Raw genomic sequence first — 27,019 nt, 5'->3', positions numbered from 1 at the left:
GCACAAAACGTGTAGGCTACATTTCAAGCTGTCTTTTAAAATCCAGTCAGGTAAAGAGCTTATGTCTTAATTAAAGGGGCAGTGTTGAATATTGAAACAGGCTTGAATATGCAAATAAGCCAATAGGCAGAGGGGTAGCTAACACTGTCTACTTCTCTGTATGGTAATTATTTTATTTTGTAAAGTGGTTTCTTGCATCATTCAACAGAATACAATGCAATTTACAGTCCCCTATTTGACCCATGGTGTTACAGGCCAAGTAAAAAAATCATTAAATGTCAAGTCCTTCATAATGTACAAATTCTCACAACGTTCAAATTTCCGCTCACAAGACCTAAACTTTGCTCAGTGCCCCCCCAAAAATTACTGGGAACATTGGTCGCAAATGCCAGTGTTTTGGTGGCAGTTTTGAGCCCTGACTCAAAAGCCCGACTCCAGAGACTCTTTGTGAATACAGGCCCAGGTCTAGGTCTCTGAGTTGTGCGTGCTTCGTACAATACCATTACAGGATTTGTCTGTCATTTTAAAAATCGAAGGAATTGACTGGAACCCCAGTAAATGAACCAAAGTAAAGGAAGTCAATCACACCTTGAGAAGAGCCAGCGCCACGTTGAAGATGATGTTCAGGCCCTGGGGAAGAGAAGAAGATGATGATGATTATATTGTTGATTGTCACAGGACATATTCTCCCACACACACACACACACACACACACACACACACACACACACACACACACAGAGAGAAAGAGCTCGGGCCATCACCTAAACACATCTGGCACACACCGGTGTTAGAAAAGGCATGGATCAAGGGTCATCTCATCAACCGTCTTCATATCAACGGCTTTACCCTTTAAAACGTCATGCCAATAAAACACGTGGTAAATGTTAAGGTTTCCTTTGTTATAGACTTAAAGAAAGGTTTGAATGATCTTCAACATGAAAGACTCCTAATAACGACTTATGAAACTGCCGCGCAGCTTTCGTGTTAAGAGCTACGGGAAAAAAATCACACTGAAACACAATGACGTAATGATACTTGCGCCAGTGGAATGCATGTGTTGCTATCAACCCATCTATCTGGCGTTGTACATTCATTCGTGATATTATATAGACTGCCCTCTGGCGATAAAGAGGAAACGTTATGGTAACATTACACTTATGTTCATGGAAACGCCCACCGCTGAGAATGCAAAGGCACCCCCGACCGCCAGTACAGAGGGACATAATTGTCTTGAAGTGAAACAAGACAGTCCCTCTCTCAGACAGGTGGGGCTGCATCATGGCCACAGAGTGACAGGCAGATGGACGAATTAATGAATGACACACACAGAGACAGAGAGACAGAGCGAGAGGGGGGAGAGAGAGAAATTGTAAGAAGGAGTAAGGGACAAGAGTCACAGACTAACAGATAGAGAAAGACAGAAGGAGAAAGCAAGAGTGTGACAGAGTGAGAAAGAGGGAGAGAGCTAGCGAAAAAGAGGAGTGAGGCAGAGCAAGCGAGAGAGAGAGAGAGAGAGAGAGAGAGATAGAGAGAGGGTGAGAGAGGATGAGAGAGCGTGGATGCTGAAGTCAGCTCCGCATGGGAACACCTGTCTCCATCGCTCCGACACCCCGTTCACATGGCAACACTGGGCTAAAAATATCTCCCCTGCTCTATAAATAACTGAGGAAAGGGCCTCTTTCTCCCTCTCTTCCCCTCCCCTTCCATCTCTCACTTTCCTTCTCAAAAGGCTCTAGGTGGCGCTGGGGTGTCAGGGAGTCAGAGAGCGATAGAGAGATATAGAGAGAGAAAGAGGGAGGGAGTGTGGTGTGTGGACTGAGTGAGTGTGTGTGTGGAGTGAGTATGTGAGTGAGTGGGTGATTGTGTGAGTGAGTGGGTGATTGTGTGTGTGGAGTGAGTGAGTGAATGAGTGTGTGTGTGTGAGAACACATTCTCACATGCAGCGTGCCAAACTGAGCTGGAGTCAAACTGAGTCAGCAAGTGTGAGAGGTTTTAATGTAGAGAAGAAACACACACAGTCAGGCGCACTTGCACACACACCTCAAACAACACAGACACACCTTGAGGCACACAAACAAACAACTCGCACCACACACAGGCACGGATACATAGAGAGCGAGAGGTGTGGAGAAATGAAAGGGAAGACAACACAGGAGCACACAATCAATGGAGGAGAGAGAGAGAGCGAGAGAAAGAGGAGTGAAAAGTGAATGACAACAAAGAAATCAGATCGAGGCATGGGTAAAGCCAAAAACAATAAGAAAGGGACACCACTTTAGAGGAAAACATATAGAAATAAAGAGAGACAGAGGTATGGAGATGGAGAGAAAGAGAGGAATATTAGAGGGAGGCAGAGAGGAGAGAGAAGCAGATACTCATCACACGGCTCAATGGCTGAGAAACGCCAAGGAAACTATTAATTGTTCTGCCCGGGGGCCGAGAGAGGGTGGGAGAGAAGGATGAAAGGAGAGAGGAGGAGAACAGGAAAAAGAGAGAATCACAGAGAGAGAGGGTGATGAAAAAGGGAGGAGGAGAAGAAGTAAGACAATCACAGAGAAAGAGAGAAAGGCACAGCGTCCCTTCTCTACTGTGATACCAGGCCTACAGGAGGGCTGAGAAGAGAAGCAGGCAGAGAGTATACTACTATCTTGAAGGGCCTCTGGGGATTTTGATGGGTTTATCGTGCTAGAATGGGGTTCTCACTTCTCATGGTCATTATTGCTCCAAAGGAGACATTGGATTTAAGGAGGTACAAAAAGGCGTGTGAATAGTGAAGAGTTGTGTAGAGTTGTTCAAAGCCCAGGGTGGTCGATGGAAGGGGGAGAATAAGGGTAAGTTCAGTGCTTACCAACAGCAGCTTGGGTTAGGAGTAGGGTTAGGGTGAGGCCCAGTGTTGGGGTTAACAGTAGGGCTTAAGGTAAGAGCCCGTGTTGAAGTTAGGACTAGGAGTAGGACCAGTATTGGGTAAGTGTTGGGGTTAAGAGTAGTGCTCAAATGATATTCAGTGTTGGGTCAACGTTGTCAAACTTCTTACCTCACACAGTAGCAGGTCGGTGATGTGGAAGACCATGCAGAGGGGGAACTTGGCAGTGAAGAGTGTGAGGAACCACTGAGATGCATACATGTGGGCCTCCAGGTTCAGCTCCTGGAAGTGGGACCACAGGTCTGGGAGCTGCTCCTAGAGATAGGAGGACAAGGAGAGAGTTCATTTCACAGTACCGAGTATACAAAACATTAAGAGCATGACAGACTGACCAGGTGAATGCTATGATCCCTTATTGTTGTCACTTGCTAAATCCACTTCGAATCAGTGGATTTAGTTCAAGGATTTTTTAAAGCCTTGAGACAATTGAGACATGGATTGTGTATGTGTGCCATTCAGAGGGTGAATGGGCAAGAAAATATTTACCGTCATTTCCGGACTATTAAGCGCACCTGAATATAAGCCGCACCCACTGAATTAAAAAATATATATTATTTTGAACATAAATAAGCCGCACATGTCTATAAGCTGCAGGTGCCTACCGGTACATTGAAACAAATTAACTTTACAAAGGCTTTAACAAAACTCGGCTTGTAACAAAAATAAATAGGCTTTAACGAAACACGGCTTGTAACAAAAATAAATAGGCTTTAACGAAACACGGCTTGTAACAAAAAATACAAAATTATCAGTAAACAGTAGCCTACCAAGAAAGTCATTGGTCGCTATCTTCCTCCTCCTGTGCACTGAAACCATCTCCTTCGGTGTCTGAGTTGAATAGCCTCAGAATTGCTTCATCCGATATTGGATCGTTTTCATTGTCGCTCTCGTCAATTTCATCCGGAGGCAAATCCCCCGCTGAGCCCTCTTCAACACGCAGCAGTCCAGCGTTTCGAAACCCGTTGATGATAGTGGATTTTTTGGCAATGCTCCACGCTGTCAGGACCCACAAATTTGAAAGTGGGAAAAGTCCATATATTAGCCACGTCATTGTTTAAGCCGCGAAGTTCAAAGCGTGGGAAAAAAGTTGCGGCTTATAGTCCGGAATTTACGGTAAGCGCTTTTGAACGGGGTATGATAGTAGGTGCCAGGCACATCGATTTGTGTCAAGAACTGCAACGCTGCTGGGTTTTTCACACTCAACAGTTTCCCGTGTGTATCTAGAATGGTCCACCACCCAAAGGACATCCAGCCAATTTGACACAAAAAACTGTTGGAAGCATTGTGGTCAGCATCCCTGTGGAAAGCGTTCGACACCTTGTAGAGTAAATGCCCCGACAAATTGAGGCTGTTCTGAGGGAAAAAGGGGGGTATAAGTAAGAGTATATCACATAGAGAGGAAAAAGTACTATATGTCAGTCAATCAATCAATGAGAGAAGAGAGAGAGCGAGAGAGATAAAGTTGGTCTTAAATGCCATGCCGAGCGTAGCTACGTCCGACTTTGGGATCAGATTTTAAACCTGTTTCACCAACAAAATAATAAGACCAGTTGTAGCTATGTCCGGCGTAAGCAATGCCCGTTCTTAAGATTTGATGCTTCATTATGATGGTTTCTAGGCAGCGCCAGTTACTAGGCTGTTACCATCCTCGTGGCAGTTCTAAACTTTGCGATGCATGTCACTTCTCCCATCACGTCGCAAAGACCACGGTCCATCACTATGCATGCACATTTTCTTAACCACAACTGGATGGATCCATAAAGAATGACCTGGATGGATCCATAAAGAATGACCTGGATGTATCCATAAAGAATGACCTGGATGTATCCATAAAGAATGACCTGGATGTATCCATAAAGAATGACCTGGATGTATCCATAAAGAATGACCTGGACGGATCCATAAAGATGGACCTGGACGGATCCATAAAGATGGACCTGGACGGATCCATAAAGATGGACCTGGACGGATCCATAAAGATGGACCTGGATGGATCCATAAAGATGGACCGGGAGGGATCCATACAATCTAAGCTTGATGCCCTCAATCTCACGCAAATTATCAATGAACCTACCAGGTACAACTCCAAATCCGTAAACACGGGCACCCTCATAGATGTCATCCTAACTTACTCGCCCTCCAAATACACCTCTGCTGTTTTCAATCAAGATCTCAGCGATCACTGCCTCATTGCCTGCATCCGTAATGGGTCTGCGACCAAATGACCACCCCCATCACTGTCAAACACTCTCTAAAACATTTCTGCGAGCAGGCCTTTCTAATCGACCTGGCCGGGGTATCCTGGAATGACATTGACCTCATCCCGTCAGTAGATGATGCCTGGCTATTCTTTAAAAGTGCCTTCCTCACCATCTATAAAATAGCCTCCAACACTCTACTCAACAAACTGGATGCAGTCTATCACAGTGCCATCCGTTTTGTCACCAAAGCCCCATACACTACCCACCATTGCGACCTGTACGCTCTCGTTGGTTGGCCCTCGCTTCATACTCGTCGCCAAACCCACTGACTACAGGTTATCTACAAGTCTCTGCTAGGTAAAGCCCCACCTTATCTCAGCTCACTGGTCACCATAGCAGCACCCACTCGTAGCACGTGCTCCAGCAGGTATATCTCACTGGTTACCCCCAAAGCCAATTCCTCCTTTGGTCGTCTTTCCTTCAAGTTCTCTGCTGCCAATGACTGGAACAAACTGCAAAAATCTCTGAAGCTGGAGACTCATATCTCCCTCACTAGCTTTAAGCACCCGCTGTCTGAGCAGCTCACAGATCACCGCACCTGTACTTAGCCCATCTGTAAATAGCCCATCTATCTACCTACCTCATCCCCATACTGTATTTATTTATTCATCTTGCTCCTTTGCACGCCAGTATCTCTACTTGCACATTCATCTTCTGCACATCTACCATTCCAGTGTTTAATTGCTATATTGTAATTACTTCGCCACCATGGCCTATTTATTGCCTTAACTCCCTTATCTTACCTCATTTGCACTCACTGTATACCGTAATTTCTGGACTATAAGCCGCAACTTTTTTCCCACGCTTTGAACCTCGCGGCTTAAACAATGACGCGGCTAATATATGGATTTTTCCCGCTTTCAATTTCTTTTGAAAGGAGATTACTTCAGTGGTTTCAGTGCACAGGAGGAGGAAGATAGTGACCAATGACTTTCTTGGTAGGCTACTATTTACTGCTAATTTTGTATTTTTTGTTACAAGCCGTGTTTCGTTAAAGCCTATTTATTTTTGTTACAAGCCGTGTTTCGTTAAAGCCTATTTATTTTTGTTACAAGCCGTGTTTCGTTAAAGCCTGTGTAAAGTTAATTTGTTTCAATGTACCGGTAGGCACCTGCGGCTTATAGACATGTGTGGCTTATTTATGTTCAAAATATATATATATTTTTTTTATTCAGTGGGTGCGGCTTATATTCAGGTGCGCTCAATAGTCCGGAAATTACGGTATATACTTTTTGTTTTCTTTTGTTCTACTGTATTATTGACTGTATGTTTTGTTTATTCCATGTGTAACTCTGTTGTTGTATGTGTCGAATTGCTATTCTTTATCTTGGCCAGGTCGCAGTTGCAAATGAGAACTTGTTCTCAACTAGCCTACCTGGTTAAATAATGGTGAAATAAAAGAAAAAGAAAGAAAGAATGACCTGGATGTATCCATAAAGAATGACCTGGATGGATCCATAAAGAATGACCTGGATGTATCCATAAAGAATGACCTGGATGGATCCATAAAGAATGACCTGGATGGATCCATAAAGAATGACCTGGATGTATCCATAAAGAATGACCTGGATGGATCCATAAAGAATGACCTGGATGGATCCATAAAGAATGACCTGGATGGATCCATAAAGAATGACCTGGATGGATCCATAAAGAATGACCTGGATGGATCCATAAAGAATGACCTGGATGTATCCATAAAGAATGACCTGAATGTATCCATAAAGAATGACCTGAATGTATCCATACAGAATGACCTGGATGTATCCATACAGAATGACCTGGATGTATCCATAAAGAACGACCTGGATGTATCCATAAAGAATGACCTGGATGGATCCATAAAGAATGACCTGGATGTATCCATAAAGAATGACCTGGATGGATCCATAAAGAATGACCTGGATGGATCCATAAAGAATGACCTGGATGGATCCATAAAGAATGACCTGGATGGATCCATAAAGAATGACCTGGATGGATCCATAAAGAATGACCTGGATGGATCCATAAAGAATGACCTGGATGTTATGTAGCATAGTAGTCGATTATTTTACCCTTCACTAGCATAGTAGTCTAGGCCTGCTCCCCGACCAAAAGACTGTGACTTGTCAGATAATCAATCAATGTGATTTTGTTTCACTGAATCGCTGTCTGTAAATTTGGTTAATTGATCTCTGGTTGGGCAAATAAGTGGCGGTGCAACTCTATTTGTTTACTTATCTATCACTGATCAGAAACATTTAGCATGCTAATCATTCCAAGTGTGTGTTTGTCAGCTTCTGTGTGTGTGTGTGCATGTGCATGTGTATGTGTATGTGCAATTGTGCACATTCGTGTACCAAACACTCCATCAACTCAAACACAAAGCCAATAACACTTCAGAACCCAGCCCAGTGTGAAAATCTTGGGTGGAAATGTAATGAGGAAATGTAAGAAGAGCAGGTTGGAGGAAACCGTGAGTACGTCCCAAATGACACACTATTCCCTATATCAGGGGTAGGCAACCCTGGACGTTTTGATTTAACCGACCTGGAAGACCAGGTATGTTGAATTTAGGCAAATCGCTGAACTGATCAATTAGCTTAGTTAGTCAGGTGTGCTGCCTAGTTGGACCAATATCCTGCAGTACCTGCGCCACTCCAGGAACGGGGTTACCTACCCCTGCACTAGATAGCAAAGAGTGTCTGCATCCAACTGTGAACACTGGCTTTCTTCCATCTGTATGCCAACCCTTAGCGATCAATGCTCATACTCCTTAGCCTTGGGTGCTTGTCAATACTAACCCAGTGCCGCTTGGTGCTGAAAAAAGCCTACTTAGGAGGCTAAAATGGATTTCCGTACAAAATTAAACTCCAATTCAACGCCCTTACAAGAATAGTCAGTCAGTGTTCCTAATAAGGTGCATGGACCTTACTCAAATAAAAGTGAAAGTCACCTGGCAAAATAGTACTTTAGTAAAAGTATTTGGTTTTAAATATACTGAAGTATCAAAAGTAAATGTAATTTCTAAAATATATTTAAGTAGTAAAAGTAAAAATAATGTCAAATTCCTTATAATAAGCAAACCGGACGGTTTTAAATGTATTTACAGATAGCCAGGGGAACACTCCTACTCTCTGACATGGGTGTCAGGGAAAATGTATGGAGTAAAAAGTACTTTATTTTCTTTAGGAATGTAGGGAAGCAAAAGTAGTCCCATTTTTTTTTTTAAAGTACAGATACCCCATGAAACTACTTAAGTAGTACTTTAAAGTATTTTTTACTTAAGTACTTTACATTACACACATACACTAAGATAAGAATGCTAACCTGAAGCAGTCGTTCTAGCTGGTAGAACTTGCAGTGCAGGTCCTCAAAGTTCTTCTTGTAGAGCTCCCTCAGGCCGTACTCATACATGATCTTCACCAGCACACAGAACGCCTGCTCCTCAGGCATCTACAGCCACAGGACGAAACAAAACCAGAGGAGGGTTAGCTAGAATACGAACAGAGGGATGACAGAAGATGTGTGAGAAAAGGGGGGTCAAGTTGTTTCCTTCTATTCCTTGACTTATTTGATTTTAGAAATGTCAACGTAGAACAATAAGAGGGGATATACGGTACGAGTCAAAACTTTGGACACACCTACTCATTCAAGGGCATTTCTTAATTTTTGACTATTTTCAACTTTGTAGAATAATAGTGAAGACATCAACACTATGAAATAACACATGGAATCATGTAGTAACCAAAAAAAGTGTTAAACAAATCAAAATATGTTATATTTTATATTCTTCAAAGTAGCCACCCTTTTCCTTGACAGCTTTGCACACTCTTGGCATTCTCTCAACCAGCTTCACCTGGAATTCTTTCCCAACAGTCTTGAAGGAGTTCCCACATATGCTGAGTACTTGTTGGCTACTTTTCCTTCACTCTGCGGTCCAACTCATCCCAAACCATCTCAATTGGGTTGAGGTCGGGTGATTGTGGAAGGCAGGTCATCTGATACAGTACTCCATCACAGCCTGGCGGTGTGTTTCGGGTCATTGTCCCGTTGAAAAACAAATGAGCGCAAACCACAAAGCGCAAACCAGATGAGATGGCGTATCATTGCAGAATGCTGTGGTAGGCATGCTGGTTAAGTGTGCCTTGAACTATACATAAATAACTGACAGTGTCACCAGCAAAGTACCCCCCCACCATCACACCACCTCCTCCATGCTTCACGATGGGAACCACACATGCAGAGATCATCCGTTCACCTACTCTGCGTCTCACAAAGGCACGGCGGTTGGAACCCCAAATCGCAAATTTGGACTCATCAGAACAAAGGACAGATTTCCACCGGTCTAATGTCCATTGCTCGTGTTTCTTGGCCCAAGCAAGTCTCTTCTTATTATTGATGTTCTTTTAGTAGTGGTTTCTTTGCAGCAATTCGATCATGAAGGCCTGATTCACGCAGTCTCCTCTGAACAGTTGATGTTCAGTGTGTCTGTTACTTGAACTCTGTGAAGCATTTATTTGGGGTGCAATTTCTGAGGCTGGTAACTCTAATGAACTTATCCTCTGCAACAGAGGTAAATCTGGGTCTTCCTTTACTGTGGCGGTCCTCATGAGAGCCAGTTTTCATCATAGCAGTTGATGGTTTTTGCGACTGCACTTGAAGAAATGTCAAAGTTCTTGAAATGTTCCTGATTGACTGACCTTCATGTCTTAAAGTAATGATAGACTGTTGTTTCGCTTTGCTTATTTGAGCTGTTCTTGCCATAATATGGACTTGGTCTTTTACCAAATAGGGCTATCTTCTGTATACCACCCCTACCATGTCACAACACAACTTATTTGCTCAAACGCATTAAGGAACAAAATTCCACAAATTAACTTTAAAAAGGCACACCTGTTAATTTAAATGCATTCCAGGTGACTACCTCATGAAGCTGGTTGAGAGAATGCCAAGAGTGTGCAAAGCTGTCATCAAGGCAAAGGGTGGCTACTTTGAAGAATCTCACATTTTAAATATATTTTGATTTGTTTAACACTTTTTAGGTTACTACAATGTAGAAAATAGTAAAAATAAATAAAAACCCTGGAATGAGTAGGTGTGTCCAAACTTTTGACTGGTACTGTAGTTAAGATATATGTAATGTCAACATTTAATCTCTAAGGCTTTTCTCAATGAACAATGCACTGCCACAAACATAAGTAGGATAAATTCTTGGTGCAATTTATTGTCACTTGAAAGTGTTGTCTGTCTGTGGATTAAGAGGGACGTTTCCTCCAAACATTCTTTGTCCCACTTGGGAAGAGTTGGGAGACGGTTGGAGCAAAAGAGGAGAGTGAGAGAGGGACTTAAACAGAAAGGAGGATGAGGTGTGTGAGTAAGAGAAGCAAGGTGAGAATCTGGAGGGTTTGAAAAAAAGCCAGAAGGTGGGAGTGTCAGTGTGAAATACACAGGGTGTGATTATGTCCACCCCCCTCTTTAATGTGTGAGAGAGCGAAAGCAAAAGAGAGAATGTGCGTGAGAGAAATACACCCACCCACACAGAGCAGTGGGTATTTAATCTGGGTGACAGTGTGTGTGTCCTGGGCTGAGACAGGCGCAGCCATTAATATTCCTGACACTTCCCCTGCCTCCCAAAGGGGATCTCCCCCCCTCTCCCTCCATTTCTTCTTTATTACTCATCCTCTCTGCACTTGTCCCTCTCCACATTTCTCAATCCATCTCTTTCTCTCTCCCCCTCCCTCTCTCACGTCGTCTCTCCTTCACCCCTCTCTTTTTTCCAGTCATCCTCCTGTCAGATTTACTGGCCTGTTGTTTACTTATTCACTCCTCCCTCTGCTCAACCAAAACTTTCCTTCATTCCCTGTCCATTGTTCTCACTATCAGTCCTAATACAGGCTGTTAAATAAGTGCACTCAGGATAAGTGCAATATTTTCACAGAGCCAATTTAACACTTTTTTGGAATTGTCTGTGTAGATTTTTGTTGGAACTGTTTGGTTTGTTTGGGTAGACTTCAGTCTCAACTCGTCTCTGTGGTTCCATAGTCGTTGTATTGACATTTGATCCCCACATACATGCAGTAGTAGTACAGCAGCCAGGAAGGACTGTCCCTGACAGTAGCCAATCTCCTCATCGTAGACTGAATAGGCCTGGAACACAGAGCGGAGAGGGGACAACGTTAGGCAATAGGTACTTCATATCAAACAATGAACAAGAAACAGTGTGTGTGTGCGTGCGTGTGTGTGTAGCATGCAACTTACTGAACAAGTTATTTGTAAAAATGTGACACTAAATGTTTACTTTAAATTCCCAAAATCTCTGACATTCAACAGACATTTCAGTGTTTCAGAGAGAAAGTCATTTTGACATGTTAAGGTGTTCTGTTTGTTGTTCGTGTTTTCAACTTGCGTAACCTCTGCAGTTTCACAGTTTAAGACAAAAACTGAGTATACAAAACATTACGAACGCCTTAATAATGTTGAGTTGCACCCCCCTCCTTCTGCCCTCAGAACAGCCTCAATTTGTCGGGGCATGGACTCTACAAGGTGTCGAAAGCATTCCACAGGGATGCTGGCCCATGTTGACTCCAATTCTTGTGTCAAGTTGGCTGGCTGTCCTTTGGGTGGTGGACCATTTTTCATACACACGGGAAATGTGAAAAACCCAGCAGCGTTGCAGTTCTTGACACAAACCGGTGCGCCTGGCACCTACTACCATACCCTGTTCAAAGGCACTTAACTCTTTTGTCTTGCCCATTCACCCTCTGAATGGCACACATACACAATCCATGTCTCAGTTGTCTCAATGATTAAACATCCTTCTTTAACCTGCATCCTCCCATTCAACTACACTGATAGAAATAAATCAAAATTTTCAAATGAATAGATTTGGTAGACATTGCCATTATTTTGACCTCCCCACAGTTCATTGGAAGAGGAAGTGTAAAGTAACATACTGTGCTTTCAAAAAGTATTCACACCCCTTGACTTTTCCCACATTTTGTTGTGTTACAACGTCGGATTAAAACGTATTTAATTGTAATTTTTTGCCAACGATCTACACAAAATACTCTAATGTCAAAGTGTACGAAAATTTCTAAAATTTGGAAACAAAATATGAAAAATAAACACTAATATACCTGGATTTCATAAGTATTCCACCCCATGAGTTAATACATTTTGCAATAACAGCTGTGAGTCTTACTGGGTAAGTCTCTAAGAGCCTTGCACAACTGGATTGTACAATTTCAAGAAACATTATTCTTTAAAAAGATATTCAAGCTTTGTCAAGTTGGTTGTTGATCATTGCTAGACAGCCATTTTCAAGTCTTGCCATTGATTTTCAAGCCAATTTAAGTCAAAACTGTAACTAGGCCACTCAGGAAATTCAATGTAGTCTTGTTAAGCAACTCCAGTGTATATTTGGCCATGTGTTTTAGGTTATTGTCCTGCTGAAAGGTGAAAGTGTCTCCCAGTGTCTGCTGTAAAGCAGACTGAACCAAGTTTTCCTCTAGGACTTTAACTGTGCTTAGCTCTATTCCGTTTGTTTTTATTCTTAAACTCCCTAGTCCTTGCTGATGACAAGCATACTCATAACATGATGCAGCCACCAGCATGCTTGAAAATATAAAGAGTGGTACTCAGTGATGTATTGGATTTGCCCCAAACATAAGTCTTTGTATTTAATTTGACACAGGATGCATGTTTTAGAATACTTTTATTTTGTACAGGCTTTCTTTTCACTCTGTCAATTAGGTTAGTATTGTGGAGTAACTACAATGTTGTTGATCCTCAGTTATCGCCTATCACAGAAATTAAAATAACTGTTTTAAAGAAACCATCGGCCTCGGTGAAATCCCTGAGCGGTTTCCTTCCACTCCGGCAACTGAGTTATTAAGGATGCCTGTATCTTTGTAGTGACTGGGTGTATTGATACACCATCCAAAGTGTAATTAATAACTTCACCATGCTCAAAGGGATATTCAACATCTTTTAATTTTTTTACCCATCTACCAATTGGTGCCCTTCTTTGTGAGGCAATGGAAAACATCCCTGGTCTTTGTGGTTGAATCTGTGTTTGAAATTCACTGCTCGACTGAGGGAACTTACAGATAACTGTATGAGTGTGGTGCAGAGATGAGGTAGTCATTCAAAAATCATGTTAAACACTATTATTGCACACAGTGAGTTCATGCAACTTATATGACTTAAGCACATTTTTACACCTGAACATTTGAAATTCAGGCTGTAACACAACAAATGTGAAACAAGTCAAGGGGTGTGAATAGTTTCTGAAGGCACTGTAGTCTATTAGAAAGGTAATGGTACTGTATTTTGGCGGCGTAGAGAAAATGTTGCTGCTGTAAAGCTACTTTTCTGCAATATACATTTTTCCATTGAGCTGAGAGAAAATGTTGCCGTTTTGAAACTCATTTCCAGCAATTCAACACAGTTTGGCATGGAGCTGAGAGACTATTAAGCAGTTTTAAAGCTAATTTCCTGCAATTCTATGCATTTTGCCATGGTTTATGTTGTGTTCCTCTGCTCAAACATACAATCAACGTGCTCTGAATGACTTTTTTGTGTTTTTTTGTGTGATTCTCCCCGGCTGTCCAGCTTTTATTTGATTGTTAATTCTCAAAGATGGTATTATTTAAAAAAATATATACAGTGCATTCGGGAAGTGTTGACTTTTTCCACATTTTGTTACGTTACACCCTTATTCTAAAATGGATAAAATAAATATGACAAAGCAAAAACAGTTTTTTAAAAAAATATATATTTCCAAGTATATAAAAAAGAAAACTGAAATATCACATTTACAAGTATTCAGACCCTTTACTTACTCAGTACTCTGTTTTAGCACCTTTGGCAGCGATTACAGCCTCAAGCCTTCTTGGGTATGATGCTACAAGCTTGTCACACCTATATTTGGGGAGTCCCATTCTTCTCTGCAGACCCTCTCAAGCTCTGTCAGGTTGGATGGGGAGCGTCGCTGCACAGCTATTTTCAGGTCTCTCCAGAGATGTTCGAACGGGTTCAAGTCCGGGCTCTGGCTGGGCCACTCAAGGACATTCAGAAACGTGTCCCGAAGCCACTCCTGCGTTGTATTGACTGTGTGCTTAGTGTCGTAGTCCTGTTGGAAGGTGAACCGTCACCCCAGCCTGAGGTCCGGAAGACACTGGAGCAGGCTTTCATCTAGGATCGCTCTGTACTTTGCTCTGTTCATCTTTCCCTCGATCCTGATTAGTCTCTCATCCGCTGAAAAATCACCACAGCATGATGCTGCCACCACCATGCTTCACCAAAGGGATGGTGCCAAGTTTCCTCCAGATGTTCAATCTTGGTTTCATCAGACCAGAGAATATTTTTTTCTCATGGTCAGAGAGTCCTTAAGGTGCCTTTTGGAAACTCCAAGTGGGCTGTCATGGGCCTTTTACTGAGGAGTAGCTTCCGTCTGGCCACTCCACCATAAAGGCCTGATTGGTGGAGTGCTGCAGAGATGGTTGTCCTTCTGGAAGGTTCTCCCATCTGCACAGAGGAACTCTGGAGCTTTGTCAGAGTGGTCATCGCGTTCTTGGTCACCTCCCTGAGCAAGGCCCCGATTGCTCAGTTTGACCGGGCAGCCAGCTCTAGAAAGAGTCTTGGTGGTTCCAAACTTCTTCCATTTGAGAATAATTGAGGGCACTGTGTTCTTGGCGACCTTCAATGCTGCAGACATTTTTTGGTACGCTTCCCCAGATCTGTGCCTTGACACAATCCTGTCTTGGAACTCTACAGACAATTCCTTCAGCCTCATGGCTTGGTTTTTGCTCTGACATGCACTGTCAACTGTATGACCTTATATAGACAGGTGTGTTGCCTTTCCAAATCATGTCCAATCAATTGAATTTACCACAGGTGGACTCCAATCAAGTTGTAAAAACATCTCAAGGATGATATCACTCCAGCGTAAATTGCTAAATTGTAATTACTTCGCCACTATTGGCCTATTTATTGCCTTACCTCCTTACTTCATTTGCACACACTGTATACAGATTTTTCTATTGTGTTATTGACTGTACGTTTGTCCCATGTGTAACTCTGTGTTGTTTTTGTCGCACTGCTTAGCTTTATCTTGGCCAGGTCGCAGTTGTAAATGAGAACTTGTTCTCAACTGGCCTACCTGGTTAAATAAAAAATAAAAAATAAAAAGATCAATGGTACCAGGATGCACCTGAGCTCAATTTCGAGTCTCATAGCAACGGATCTGAATACTTATGTAAATAAGGTACTTTTGTTTTTATTTTTAATACATTTGCAAACATTTCTAAAAACCTGTTTTCCCTTTGTCATTATGGGGTATTGTGTATAGATTGATGAGGAACATGTTTTATTTAATACATTTTAGAGTAAGGCTGTAACGTAACAAAATGTGGAAAAAGTCGAGGGGTCTGCATACTTTCCGAATGCACTGTATATAGTTCAATATATATTTTCTGCATGCTTTCTATCTGGTTTTGGTCATTTAAGTTGATAGTGAAACTGTTCTTCCATCTCAAAAATTAACATTTAGACGGCATGCCTAAGAATTTTACATACAGGGGAACAAAACTATAATTATCTCCATTGACTGTAATTTCAGCCATATTAACCGGATAGTTAGATTTTGGCAATGAAGTCTTATCTTTTACCCCCCCAGTCAGATGAACAGGAACAGCTAGCATGCCAACTGTTCCTTTAGACTTTCAGTCATTGCACTAACACTAGTTAGCATTGGCTCGTGAAACTACCTCTAACTTACTGGACACAGAGAAAGAAACATAAAAATGTTATCCAAGATGGGTATTATGTTGCAGCTAGCGATATTAATAATAGTAATACATAATATAAAATCATTCTTTCTTACATACAAAATCAGACCCCCTGCAGTACCCAGTTTGAAAAAAAACTCTGGCCTAGACTATATAGTATAAGCAGCCGTCACACTGATGGTACATGTTGAGTTAGGAGATGAACAGCGTAGAAAGCATATTTCCTGAGGAGACGGCCTCGGCCCTCCCGTTTCTTGCTGAAACCCTTTCGGGACTGTCTTTGCCTGAGCGACTTTAATCTGGCTGTGCCAATCAAGAGATGGAAAGCTACGCAAAGCCCTGTTTTCAAAGGGCAGATTTAACAACAGAGGGAGGGGGGGGGCAGAGAGAGAGAGAGAGAGAGAGAGAGAGAGAGAGATGGCTCCCTGCACAAGTCTTCTTAAAAGAACAGCAGTCGGTAAGCAGTTGGCATAACACCTTCCTCAAAATCTAGTTCGGGTAGGGAAAGACGACAATAATATGTACTTAGGTTACATCTCATAACACTCTATTCTACACAATAGTGCACTGCTATTTGACCATTCTGCCCTACTAGTGCATACATTTGACTTCACTCGAACCCTCTGTCCTAGGGGGTCTACATAACCATGTCCTAAGTGTGACATAACGGAATACATAAGCTGCTTACGTAACTACCTGGCTTGTGATTCGTACCATCAAAGGGCCCGATTCAGAATTGAGATAAGCATTCATTGATGTCAATTGGAGCCTTGCACAAAAAATTGAAGTTAAGCACGCATACCTATCTAAAGATAGAATATCACTCGTAGTGATATATCACTTGCCGTCAGTTGTCATCATGACTGTTCATGCCATCTAGTAGCATAATTATTGGTGTTAATGGCTAACCTTACCAAAATGGATTGAAATCGACATTTCCATGCATCTTGCTTGCTGTAACAAGCTTTACAAGGGTAGCTTGAATCGCCCTCCATTGCTTTTCAATATGAAAATGAAATATGGGCATTTCACCTATTCAATTGGTTTCCTGTTTGGCAAAGAATTCACATGAAAGTGTAACTACAATTACATTTTAGTCGTTAGCAGACCATCTTATCCAGAGCGACTTACAGGAGAAATTAGAGCTAAGAGCCTTGTTCAAGGGCACATCAACAGATTTTTCACCTTGTAAGCTCGAGGATTCGAACCAGCAACCTTTCGGTTACTGGCCCAGCACTCTTAACTGCTACGCTTAACCGCCTCCCCCGGAGCTATACCTCCCCAGGCTGTCTTGGGACTGAGAAAAGTTTGATGGAGTGTGGCCATTCAGCTCGCTTTGCCGTGGCTTGAAGGATGTACAGCGCTAGATGGATGAGGGTCCGTGATAGACGACATCCCTATTTGTCAGTCGGACCCATTTTTTATTTATTTAACTAGGCAAGTCAGTTAAGAACAAATTCTTATTTACAATGACGGCCTAGGAACAGTTGTTCAGGGGCAGAACGACAGATTTTTACCTTGTCAGCTCGGGGATTCGATCTGGCAACCTTTCGGATACTGGTCCAACGCTCTAACTACTAGGCTACCTGCCGCCCCATTTTATTTGCTTAGGGACAGATTAACTGTGACTGGCTGTTGTGTGTGATGATGACCGTTTGGAGTACAACCAATCACGTGACGGGGAGAATGCTGGAGAATTTGACCTAATGTTTACATTGTCGCCCTGTTGTTTCCTCTACTTCTGGGCCTGTATTCACAAAAACGTGCTGATCTACGATCAGTTTTAGCCTTTTAGATCGTAATAAATTACATATTTTGTGACACGGGGGGAGGGGGGGTGCTGTTCCTAGAACAGCCTGCAGCTGTTTTTTTTCTTCTTCCCCTTCCATACTCGCCCTGACCCCATTCCTTCACAAGGACATCACAGGTACATTGAACTTACCTAAAATAAAACACTTTAGGAAGAAAATGGGAGACAAAAAGTGTGTCTCTTCAGGATGTAGCCAACCTTATCAAGAGGCAATCTACATGTATTTGCATACAAATGAGAGCCTGGCACTCAACTGGCCTAGATGGTAACAGAGGATGATGAGGCTTTCTGACAGTCAACATTTGCTCCACCGCAGCATGCTTCTGTGTTGTCTGAAAAACGACATGTGGGACACACGTAGCTTCATTCTGGACTCGTAAAAATATACATTTGATTTTGTGTGGCTTGTTTCCGAACTCTAAAAGCAAGTCACAAAGTCAGCTACTGCATCTGTGCGTCCCAATATGTTTTACTATGGCAACTTGGTGTGCACAGTATTGTGTGGTTTGTGTTTGCTTGTACGTTTCAGTTTATAATTTTATAGTTCTGCGCAGACCTGGGTTCAAATACTATTTGAAATCTTTCAAATACATTGAGAGTAAGATCTAGCCTGCCTGGAGGGCTGGATGAACGAGGTTTGCAGTTTGGGGACTTTTCTATTGGTCCATTAAGAAAGTCATGCTCAATCAAGCACAGATTAAGTATTTGCAATGATTTTCAATAGTATTTGAACCCAGGTCTGGTTCTGTGTACTTATTTATTCATATCTAAGTTTAACATACAAGGTAAGCTGTTAGCTGCTCCGGCGAGTGATCCTGGATTATTTTGGAGGTACAGAAACATCGAATCAGCTATCCCACCAACTGGCCTGACTCATACTCTCGTCTACCTTTCCTGTCTCCTCTTCCCTACCAAACCCTAAGAAAACAACAAAATACAGAAAAGATCCACATACAAATATATAAAAATAAAAGAGTGCCATCCATCCATACCTTACAGATCTTGTAAAGGGAATCCTGCCCGTCTCCATCAGTGTCTTTGAAGTAGTCGTGAGCGGGGAAGGTCCGGTGGATGTCTCTGGTGATCACTCCATCCTGGGCAGAGTCCTGCAACACACAACACACACAGTGTTTTATGCCTTTATACGCTTTAGGCTACATTCACCTACAACATAAGAACTAGAATTCTGTGTGACCCCACAAACCACTTTACAGATGCACGTGCACCAAACATTCGCATGTACGAAGAAAGGCACGACTTCCTTGGGGTCAAAGCAGATCATCTTCAACAGACTAACGAGCTGTTCCAGTCATTCAGTAGAGACAACCAGAATCATAGTCAAAGAGAGGAACTTTGACTATTGGACACAATTTATCTAATCAACCATATCACGTGTGTTATTCAAATATCTACAGTACGCACAAGGAAAACATCCTCAGAGGAACAACGGAGCGAGCAAGAGAGAGAGAGAGAGAGAGCGGACCAAGGAGGAGAAAGAGAGAGATAATTATATTTTCTGGTTTTCAGAACGTTTGCTGTGTGAGCGTCGCCCGGTGGTGTCCCATTCCACTCAGCTGCTGCAGCTTGGGCTTCTAATCTGCAGCGCAGCACTTCCTCTAGGATGACTGGCGGCCTGGCATTTTCACACTACCCACTGTGAGCTGCAGATAAAACAGGCCCCGGCACCCTGACGGCTCTGACTGCTGTGTGTGTGTGTGTGTGTGTGTGTGTGTGTGAGTGAGAGAGAGAGACTGTGCGGTTATACACGTGCGTGTGACAGAGTGCGTGAGAAAGAACGAGGAAAATACACTGTCGTTCTCATTCGCCCTCTCTGTAGCTCACTTGTGTACCACAGAAGACAGACAGCCAGGCAGGCCAGCCTTTGCAGGTTTGAGAGGCGCGCGAGTCAAAACAAATGTGCAGATTGACGTTCATTGTCATGAGTCTTGCCCGGAGGTAGAACGGAGCAGTTTCCGCTATGGGCCAGCTGCAAAGTCAATATCGTACAAATTCATTTTTTGGGGTTGAGCTATTTGGTCTTCATTTAAGGTTAGGGTTAGAAATTAGGCTTAGCAGTATGGTTACGGTTTAAAATCAGATTTCATGACTTCGTGGCTGTGCCAGCTAGTGACCACTCTGCAGAGCTGCCTCCAGTACATGAGTCATCTCAATAAATGCCAACCTGCAACAAACGCACTGAAGTAAATGACACTCAATTGTGTGTAATGGAGTTAAAGTGAAGTGGAGGAAGGCACTGCTGACTGCGCGTTTCGTCTGTTCCCTCGTTCTCCATCTCCAACAGAAAGCGTATTTATTTGTGCTTGATCTCCCTCTCTCTTTAGCTGTTTGTTAGAAGTGGGGGTCTTTTTCAATCAAAGCCGGTCTCCAGCATTTCCAGGATGAGGTACAATTTCCCCAAATGATCTGATTAAAGAGCAATTTTATATTAACATACAGTGGGGGAAAAAAGTATTTGATCCCCTGCTGATTTTGTACGTTTGCCCACTGACAAAGAAATGATCAGTCTATCATTTTAATGGTAGGTTTATTTGAACAGTGAGACAGAATAACAACAAAACAATCCAGAAAAACGCATGTCAAAAATGTTATAAAATTATTTGCATTTTAATGAGGGAAATAAGTATTTGACCCCTCTGCAAAACATGACTTAGTACTTGGTGGCAAACCCTTGTTGGCAATCACAGAGGTCAGACGTTTCTTGTAGTTGGCCACCAGGTTTGCACACATCTCAGGAGGGATTTTGTCCCACTCCTCTTTGCAGATCTTCTCCAAGTCATTAAGGTTTCGAGGCTGACGTTTGGCAACTCGAACCTTCAGCTCCCTCCACAGATTTTCTATGGGATTAAGGTCTGGAGACTGGCTAGGCCACTCCAGGACCTTAATGTGCTTCTTCTTGAGCCACTCCTTTGTTGCCTTGGCCGTGTGTTTTGGGTCATTGTCATGCTGGAATACCCATCCACGACCCATTTTCAATGCCCTGGCTAAGGGAAGGAGGTTCTCACCCAAGATTTGACGGTACATGGCCCCGTCCATCGTCCCTTTGATGTGGTGAAATTGTCCTGTCCCCTTAGCATAAAAACACCCTCAAAGCATAATGTTTCCACCTCCATGTTTGACGGTGGAGATGGTGTTCTTGGGGTAGGCAGCATTCCTCCTCCTCAAAACACGGCGAGTTGAGTTGATGCCAAAGAGCTCCATTTTGGTCTCATCTGACCACAACACTTTCACCCATTTGTCCTCTGAATCATTCAGATGTTCGTTGGCAAACTTCAGACGGGCATGTATATGTGCTTTCTTGAGCAGGGGGACCTTGCGGGCGCTGCAGGATTTCAGTCCTTCACGGCGTAGTGTGTTACCAAATGTTTTCTTGGTGACTATGGTCCCAGCTGTCTTGAGATCATTGACAAGATCCTCCCATGTAGTTCTGGGATGATTCCTCACGGTTCTCATTGCAACCCCACGAGGTGAGATCTTGCATGGAGCCCCAGGCTGAGGGATATTGACAGTTCTTTTGTGTTTCTTCCATTTGCGAATAATCGCACCAAATGTTGTCACCTTCTCACCAAGCTGCTTGGCGATGGTCTTGTAGCCCATTCCAGCCTTGTGTAGGTCTACAATCTTGTCCCTGACATCCTTGGAGAGCTCTTTGGTCTTGGCCATGGTGGAGAGTTTGGAATCTGATTGATTGATTACTTCCGTGGACAGGTGTCTTTTTTACAGGTAACAAGCTGCGGTTAGGAGCACTACAGCTCGTTACCTGTATAAAAGACACCTGGGAGCCAGAAATCTTTCTGATTGAGAGGGGGTCAAATACTTATTTCCCTCATTAAAATGCAAATCAATTTATAACATTTCTGACATGCGTTTCTCGATATTTTTGTTGTTATTCTGTCTCTCACTGTTAAAATAAACCTACCATTAAAATTGTAGACTGATCCTTTCTTTATCAGTGGGCAAACGTACAAAATCAGCAGGGGATCAAATACTTTTTTCCCCCACTGTACCCTTGAGTTTCCTTTTGTGTCTCACTAAGTGTTCAGATGAGTACATGAATTCAATAATTCCTTCTTCCAGCCGGAAAATAATGATATTTCAGACAATTCTCAGAGAATTCTCAGAGACCCAGTCATAGCAGGGTTGGATTTCACAAGACTCTGGGCCATGATTTGCAGTGGCTATATTGCGCCTTTAAGAGCCAATGGAGTCACAGCAGGCCAAAAGGTCAAATGTCAAACGGTTGTCAGCAGCGGTGCCACAGGGGCACATTCGGTCTTCACCCCCCTCTGCCACCCTCTTCATGGGAAAAAACAACAGAGAAACTATCAACCCAATAGGACTGGGCACAGCCTGGCATCACCAACACAGGCTAAAAATAAATTCAGCTCACATTAGGTAGATGTTGCCCATAACCCCAGACCGAGAATCAGAATACAGCCTAATGAAGCCTTATAATACATTATAACAGTTCATACATGTTTATGCCAAGTTCTAAAGTATTGTATGATACCTGCAGGCTTTAAGTAGTGTTGCTCAAAGAGGACTGGGTTAGGACACTGCTGTGTTACAGATGTTTCTGCCCAGCTAATGCTAATTTGATGTGTGTTGCTAGCAGCTTTCTCCATATATCGGGCCAATACGCTAAGAACAGTTTAGGGGGCAAGTGATTCATTTCATTTCAGAAAGCAAACAACGACAGACAGTCGAAGGGCTTGACTGCCGCTGCCAGCCTGGCACACAACAACCTGTAACGCTTTAACGAGATTGGAAACGAGGAGGGGGAGGTATGACAATGCATTATGGGCTGGTTGGAACTAAACATTTGATATGCTTTCATTACAAGCGCAAACACCAAAGAGATGAAAACAATATGAGCGTAATAATAGCGTAGATACTAGCATGCACATGTACTCGCATGCACGCACACACATGAAACATACATGCATTGTGTTGCTCAACAACCCACCCTCCCACACCACTGTTTAAGCAGTCCAATAATTAAACAAAGTGCAGCACCATGACAACGTCAAACGGGGTCTGGAGGAATCTCGTTGACAGGGCCAGTTGTAAACAGTTTGATTAAATTAACGGCGCATGTCACTACTAATTAAAGGCGTCATTAGTCAACTAATGGCAGTAAATAAGGCTACAGTAGGTCTCCTATCTCTAATTCGCTCTTCAGATGAGCTACCCCTCCAATACAAAGTCCTTGGTGTCTCTGAATCCGTGCCACTGGCTTGGCATCACTGCACTCGAAGAAAGGGAGCGATGAAAGGGAGAGAAGACAGGATGTCTGAGGTTGGACTTGGGTGCGTGCACACTTGTGCATTGGTCAAATGATATTGGCAATGCCTGTTTGTCTGCGTATAATATACATGTGAGATGTGTGGGCATATATTGTGTACGTGTATGCTCACATGAGAGCATGCACGAGTGTGTGCACCAAAGATTTATATATGCACACTAGATCAATGACAGGGGGCGCTGTTTTGAAGGCAGCGCTCCTCCATCTTGGCACTCCCTCACCATTGTCGACATTTTTTGGAAGCTATAAATATGCATTTATTAATGTATATATTTATTTTAGCCACATGTATTCTATTATAGGCCCCTTAATAGAATGAACTAGGCAAGTCTTAACTGACTTGCCTAGTTAAATAAAAGGTTAAATAAAAAATGCTTACTTTTAAATGATATTATGTGAGCTAAACATAAAAATAAGAAATGAAAACATATATGAAGAAAATTCCTTCAAATACAATTTCTGGAAAGTTCTAATATTACTGTCCCCACTATAACAACAAAAATACTAAAATACATGTAATTTCGTCCTTGAAACATGTAATTGAAATACTGTAGGATTCCATTCATTCCAATGGAGGAAAGCTCCTACTGGGGGGTGCCAATATGGCCGACCGGTGGCTTCAAAACCTCTCTCTGGCTAATACATAGCATCAGCAATCCAGGTTTTATATACATCATTGGTGTGCACGTGTGTGTTCTTCATCACTTCAAAAGAGGGGGCCATTTTCCTCAAGCTGCTTAGTGCAGGACTTATTTCATCAGTCGATTCAGGGGCTTGGAGTCGGGCCTTTGTCCAAATGATCCATAGGTCGGCTGAAAGTACAGTAGAACGCAGGTGGTGGTGCTACCAATCCGCTACCGTCATACTCGCACTGGATACTGTACTGGATGGTTATGGTAGGAACACTTTGTGGCACTATGGGTGACCTAGATTTACCAGGGGCTCAAAGACAACCCCTCCCCCACACAATCTTAACATAAAGACAACATTCAGGAATCTCGGTCTTTCTCTAGACACACACACACTAACACACCCTTCACCCACTCGTCATAACATTTTCACACAAGGTCAGAATCCCAATGAACCATGTTACGCGAGATGACATAATAAATATGCAGGAATTTAAAAATCATTAACTGAGGCAGGATAAGATCAGAGTGCTGTGTGTGTGTGTGTGTGTGTGTGTGTGTGTGTGTGTGTGTGTGTGTGTGTGTGTGTGTGTGTGTGTGTGTGTGTGTGTGTGTGTGTGTGAGAGAGAGAGAGAGAGAGAGAGAGAGAGACTCATGCTGTCTTGCTAGTCCTTTTGGAGTAACTGTCTGGAGTGGGGGGGTAGACAGTGACAGAAAAGGAGACAGAAACAAAAAAGAGAAAGAGAGAGAGAGAGCGAGAGAGGAAGAGCTCTTCTAATTGCAGCTCGGGGGCCTGTTGGCAAGACAAGGCATTACTCAGCCTCACCGAGCAACACAGGCAGGTAACCCATTTACCACCCCGAAATAAAAAGTGCTGATTTTGCCAAGTCAAGCAACGCCCTCTGCCTCGCAGCTAACACCTCCACACCCATCGCCTCATTCCCCGACAAGCTCACTCTGTAACCAGAGCCGGTGGTAAGTCAGTCAGGTGCAAACCTCAAGTGCCGCTAGCGCCTCAGGCCAGATGCGCCGGGGAATTGGGTACTACAGCAGCAGGGTAAATTGAGGTCAGCACCAGTAAAAGGCGATGCTGATATTATAGTGTGTGAACAATGTGTTCGCCGCAAGATAAAGGCAGGGAATTATGCTCAACTCAAACACGATTAAGACGCGTTAAATAAATACCAGCCAAATGCTGCCCTGAGGACGGCTGGGTTGTGTCGTGTGTCTGGGAAGGACAGTAATCGAAGCTGCGATCCTGGCGCAGCCACTAGTTAATTATACAACAACTGAGACCTTGTTCTGCCCCCCACCAACTCTCCAGCTCTCTCTTTTAGTCCATCGCTTACTCAATTACTCCTCTTCTCTCTTTCTGTGTGTATGAAAATGAATCTCATCTGTGCGCGGCATCATAAACTCCGTGGTTCCTGACAAATAGACTTCATAAATAAGCTTAGGAAGCAGGGGGGCTCTAAATGGTCATTTAGTGACAAACATCTGTGAAAGAAACCTGCCTTGTGCAAACAGAAGACACAGTTTTTTTCCACTGGCGCAATTGCTAAGGCTAATCCGACGCTAGCCCTCTCAGTTTGCTCTATGGGTTGATGGCTCAAGCCCTGCTGTTTGGCTGGCTGAGACCTGGTTAACAAGCCACCGCTGGCCCCTGTCAGATTTCCCCCGGTCACAAGAGAAAGATAAAACCGATGACCTTCAAGCCCATTGATCTGAGGCCGGCTCACCTCTGTGGGACACCGGGGGATCGCTTCAAGCACTGCTCGAAGGTTCCACACAGGCTGGATGTGGTTGGGAATAATTATGCCACATGTGGGACAGAGGTCTGTGTTGCTATCCTCTTGTCTAGTTTAAAGCCATATCTTGATAACCGTTCCAGTCGTTGCATGATGACGTTCTATTCTAGCATGTGCTTCTACTGAGCAAAGATATACTAGTATTGAAATACAACAACAATAAATTGCAACGGTTGAGGGTTCCCGAAGGAATGGAAATCAACGTCATAGAAAGGCCCATATGAGTTGGTAGGGATGGGTTTTATGCAAATATGTCAAATTTGTCAAACTATTAAAAGAGGTTACTCATCAGAGAGTAAACATGTTCGCGTCAGTGGAGAAGGCGATGAGAACCGCTTAACCACGGTCATGCTTACACCCTTACATGTGGCCACAAGGGACCACGTTCAGTAAAGCGTGTTTCCAAACGGAGCAGTCAGAACCTGGGTCGAGCAGCCCCTTAAACAAGGTTTATGTAATAAGGGTTTCAGATCCACTGCTGGGAAGCAGCGATGCCTCTAAACCTCAGAGCCGGGGCTGCTGGGATGTGTGTGGAGGCTCAGATAGGAGAGCAAGCAGTCAGAGCCCATTAAGCCCGACGTGACAGCCAGTCCAATCAGTGTGGCAAGAGATCCCGGCTGACAAGCGCTGCTAGCCTCCTGCCTAGCGACTCGGAGAGAGAGCAACAGTAAGCCAGACAGCTAGCTGCATTGTGCATATGAGACTGCTCCCCCCTACTCTGGGCTGACGTGGATACATTGCACATGAGACGCAGCGAGAATTAATCCATTAGTTCCTAGGATGTCACCTGGTTATGAAGAAATAGCGTGTCTGGTTATCAGACCTGTGCACAAGTTTCAATGAGCAAGCGTGACTAGCTTGCCCTGCGCATCGGTAAACACTTTGGAACGAAATGGCCAGACACACTGCTGATGTGTGCGGTAAGGTCTTCCCCGCCCAATGTTCCATTTAACTAAGCTCGTCTCTAGAACTTTCCAGAAAGTTCTCAGTAGCGTTGTATCCTAACGGTGCATGAGATGGAACATTGCCCGGGAGTCTCTTGGAGCCTGGTCGACGTGTGTGACTGAGGCAGAAAGACGGGCATGTCTTCACCCATCTTCATCCCAGGCTGAGGGGATCAGCGCCGTCACCAGCAGGCCACCCTGCTGCGGCTTGACCCAGATCACTGGAGATGCCAAAGCGCTCATCTCCCCCCCCCCTGTGGGGAGAGAGCGAGGGCGGTGTAGTGCAGCGGCTCAGATGAACAGGCAGCACGGCGTGTCAGAGAGCATGTCTGTCTGAGGACTAAACCTTGGCGCGCCTCCAAGGAGAGGACCCTTCTCGGTTATGGTCGTGACGGAGGGGCTGGATTGAAAGCAGACATTGATCCATAACTGGTTGTGAGAAGTCATGAGGTACCGTCATGCTTATTACCATCACAATCAGATGGCACGACGATGAGTTAAAACGTTCAATCACGTTAAGTGTATCCATGTTCTCTCATTCTC

The 27,019-nt window shown here is 43.5% G+C and overlaps 1 protein-coding gene across 4 annotated transcripts in view; it reads right to left on the bottom strand.

Moving 5' to 3' along the window:
- LOC106613570 (rab GTPase-activating protein 1-like) overlaps window positions 1–27,019 on the bottom strand; it is a 168,969-nt gene that overhangs the window by 35,872 nt on the left and 106,078 nt on the right. For all 4 annotated transcript variants that reach the window (XM_014215968.2, XM_014215971.2, XM_014215969.2 and 1 more), the window contains exons 14-18: window positions 18,765–18,878; window positions 11,245–11,319; window positions 8,500–8,625; window positions 3,038–3,181; window positions 589–630 (exon numbers count right to left, since the gene is read on the bottom strand). In XM_014215968.2, coding sequence (XP_014071443.2) covers window positions 589–630; window positions 3,038–3,181; window positions 8,500–8,625; window positions 11,245–11,319; window positions 18,765–18,878 — 501 coding nt within the window. The remainder of the gene's footprint in view (window positions 1–588; window positions 631–3,037; window positions 3,182–8,499; window positions 8,626–11,244; window positions 11,320–18,764; window positions 18,879–27,019) is intronic.

This window comes from Salmo salar, chromosome ssa10 (assembly GCF_905237065.1).
Source record: "Salmo salar chromosome ssa10, Ssal_v3.1, whole genome shotgun sequence".
Lineage (NCBI taxonomy): Eukaryota > Metazoa > Chordata > Actinopteri > Salmoniformes > Salmonidae > Salmo > Salmo salar.
This window is presented reverse-complemented; position numbering and strand designations above follow the sequence as displayed.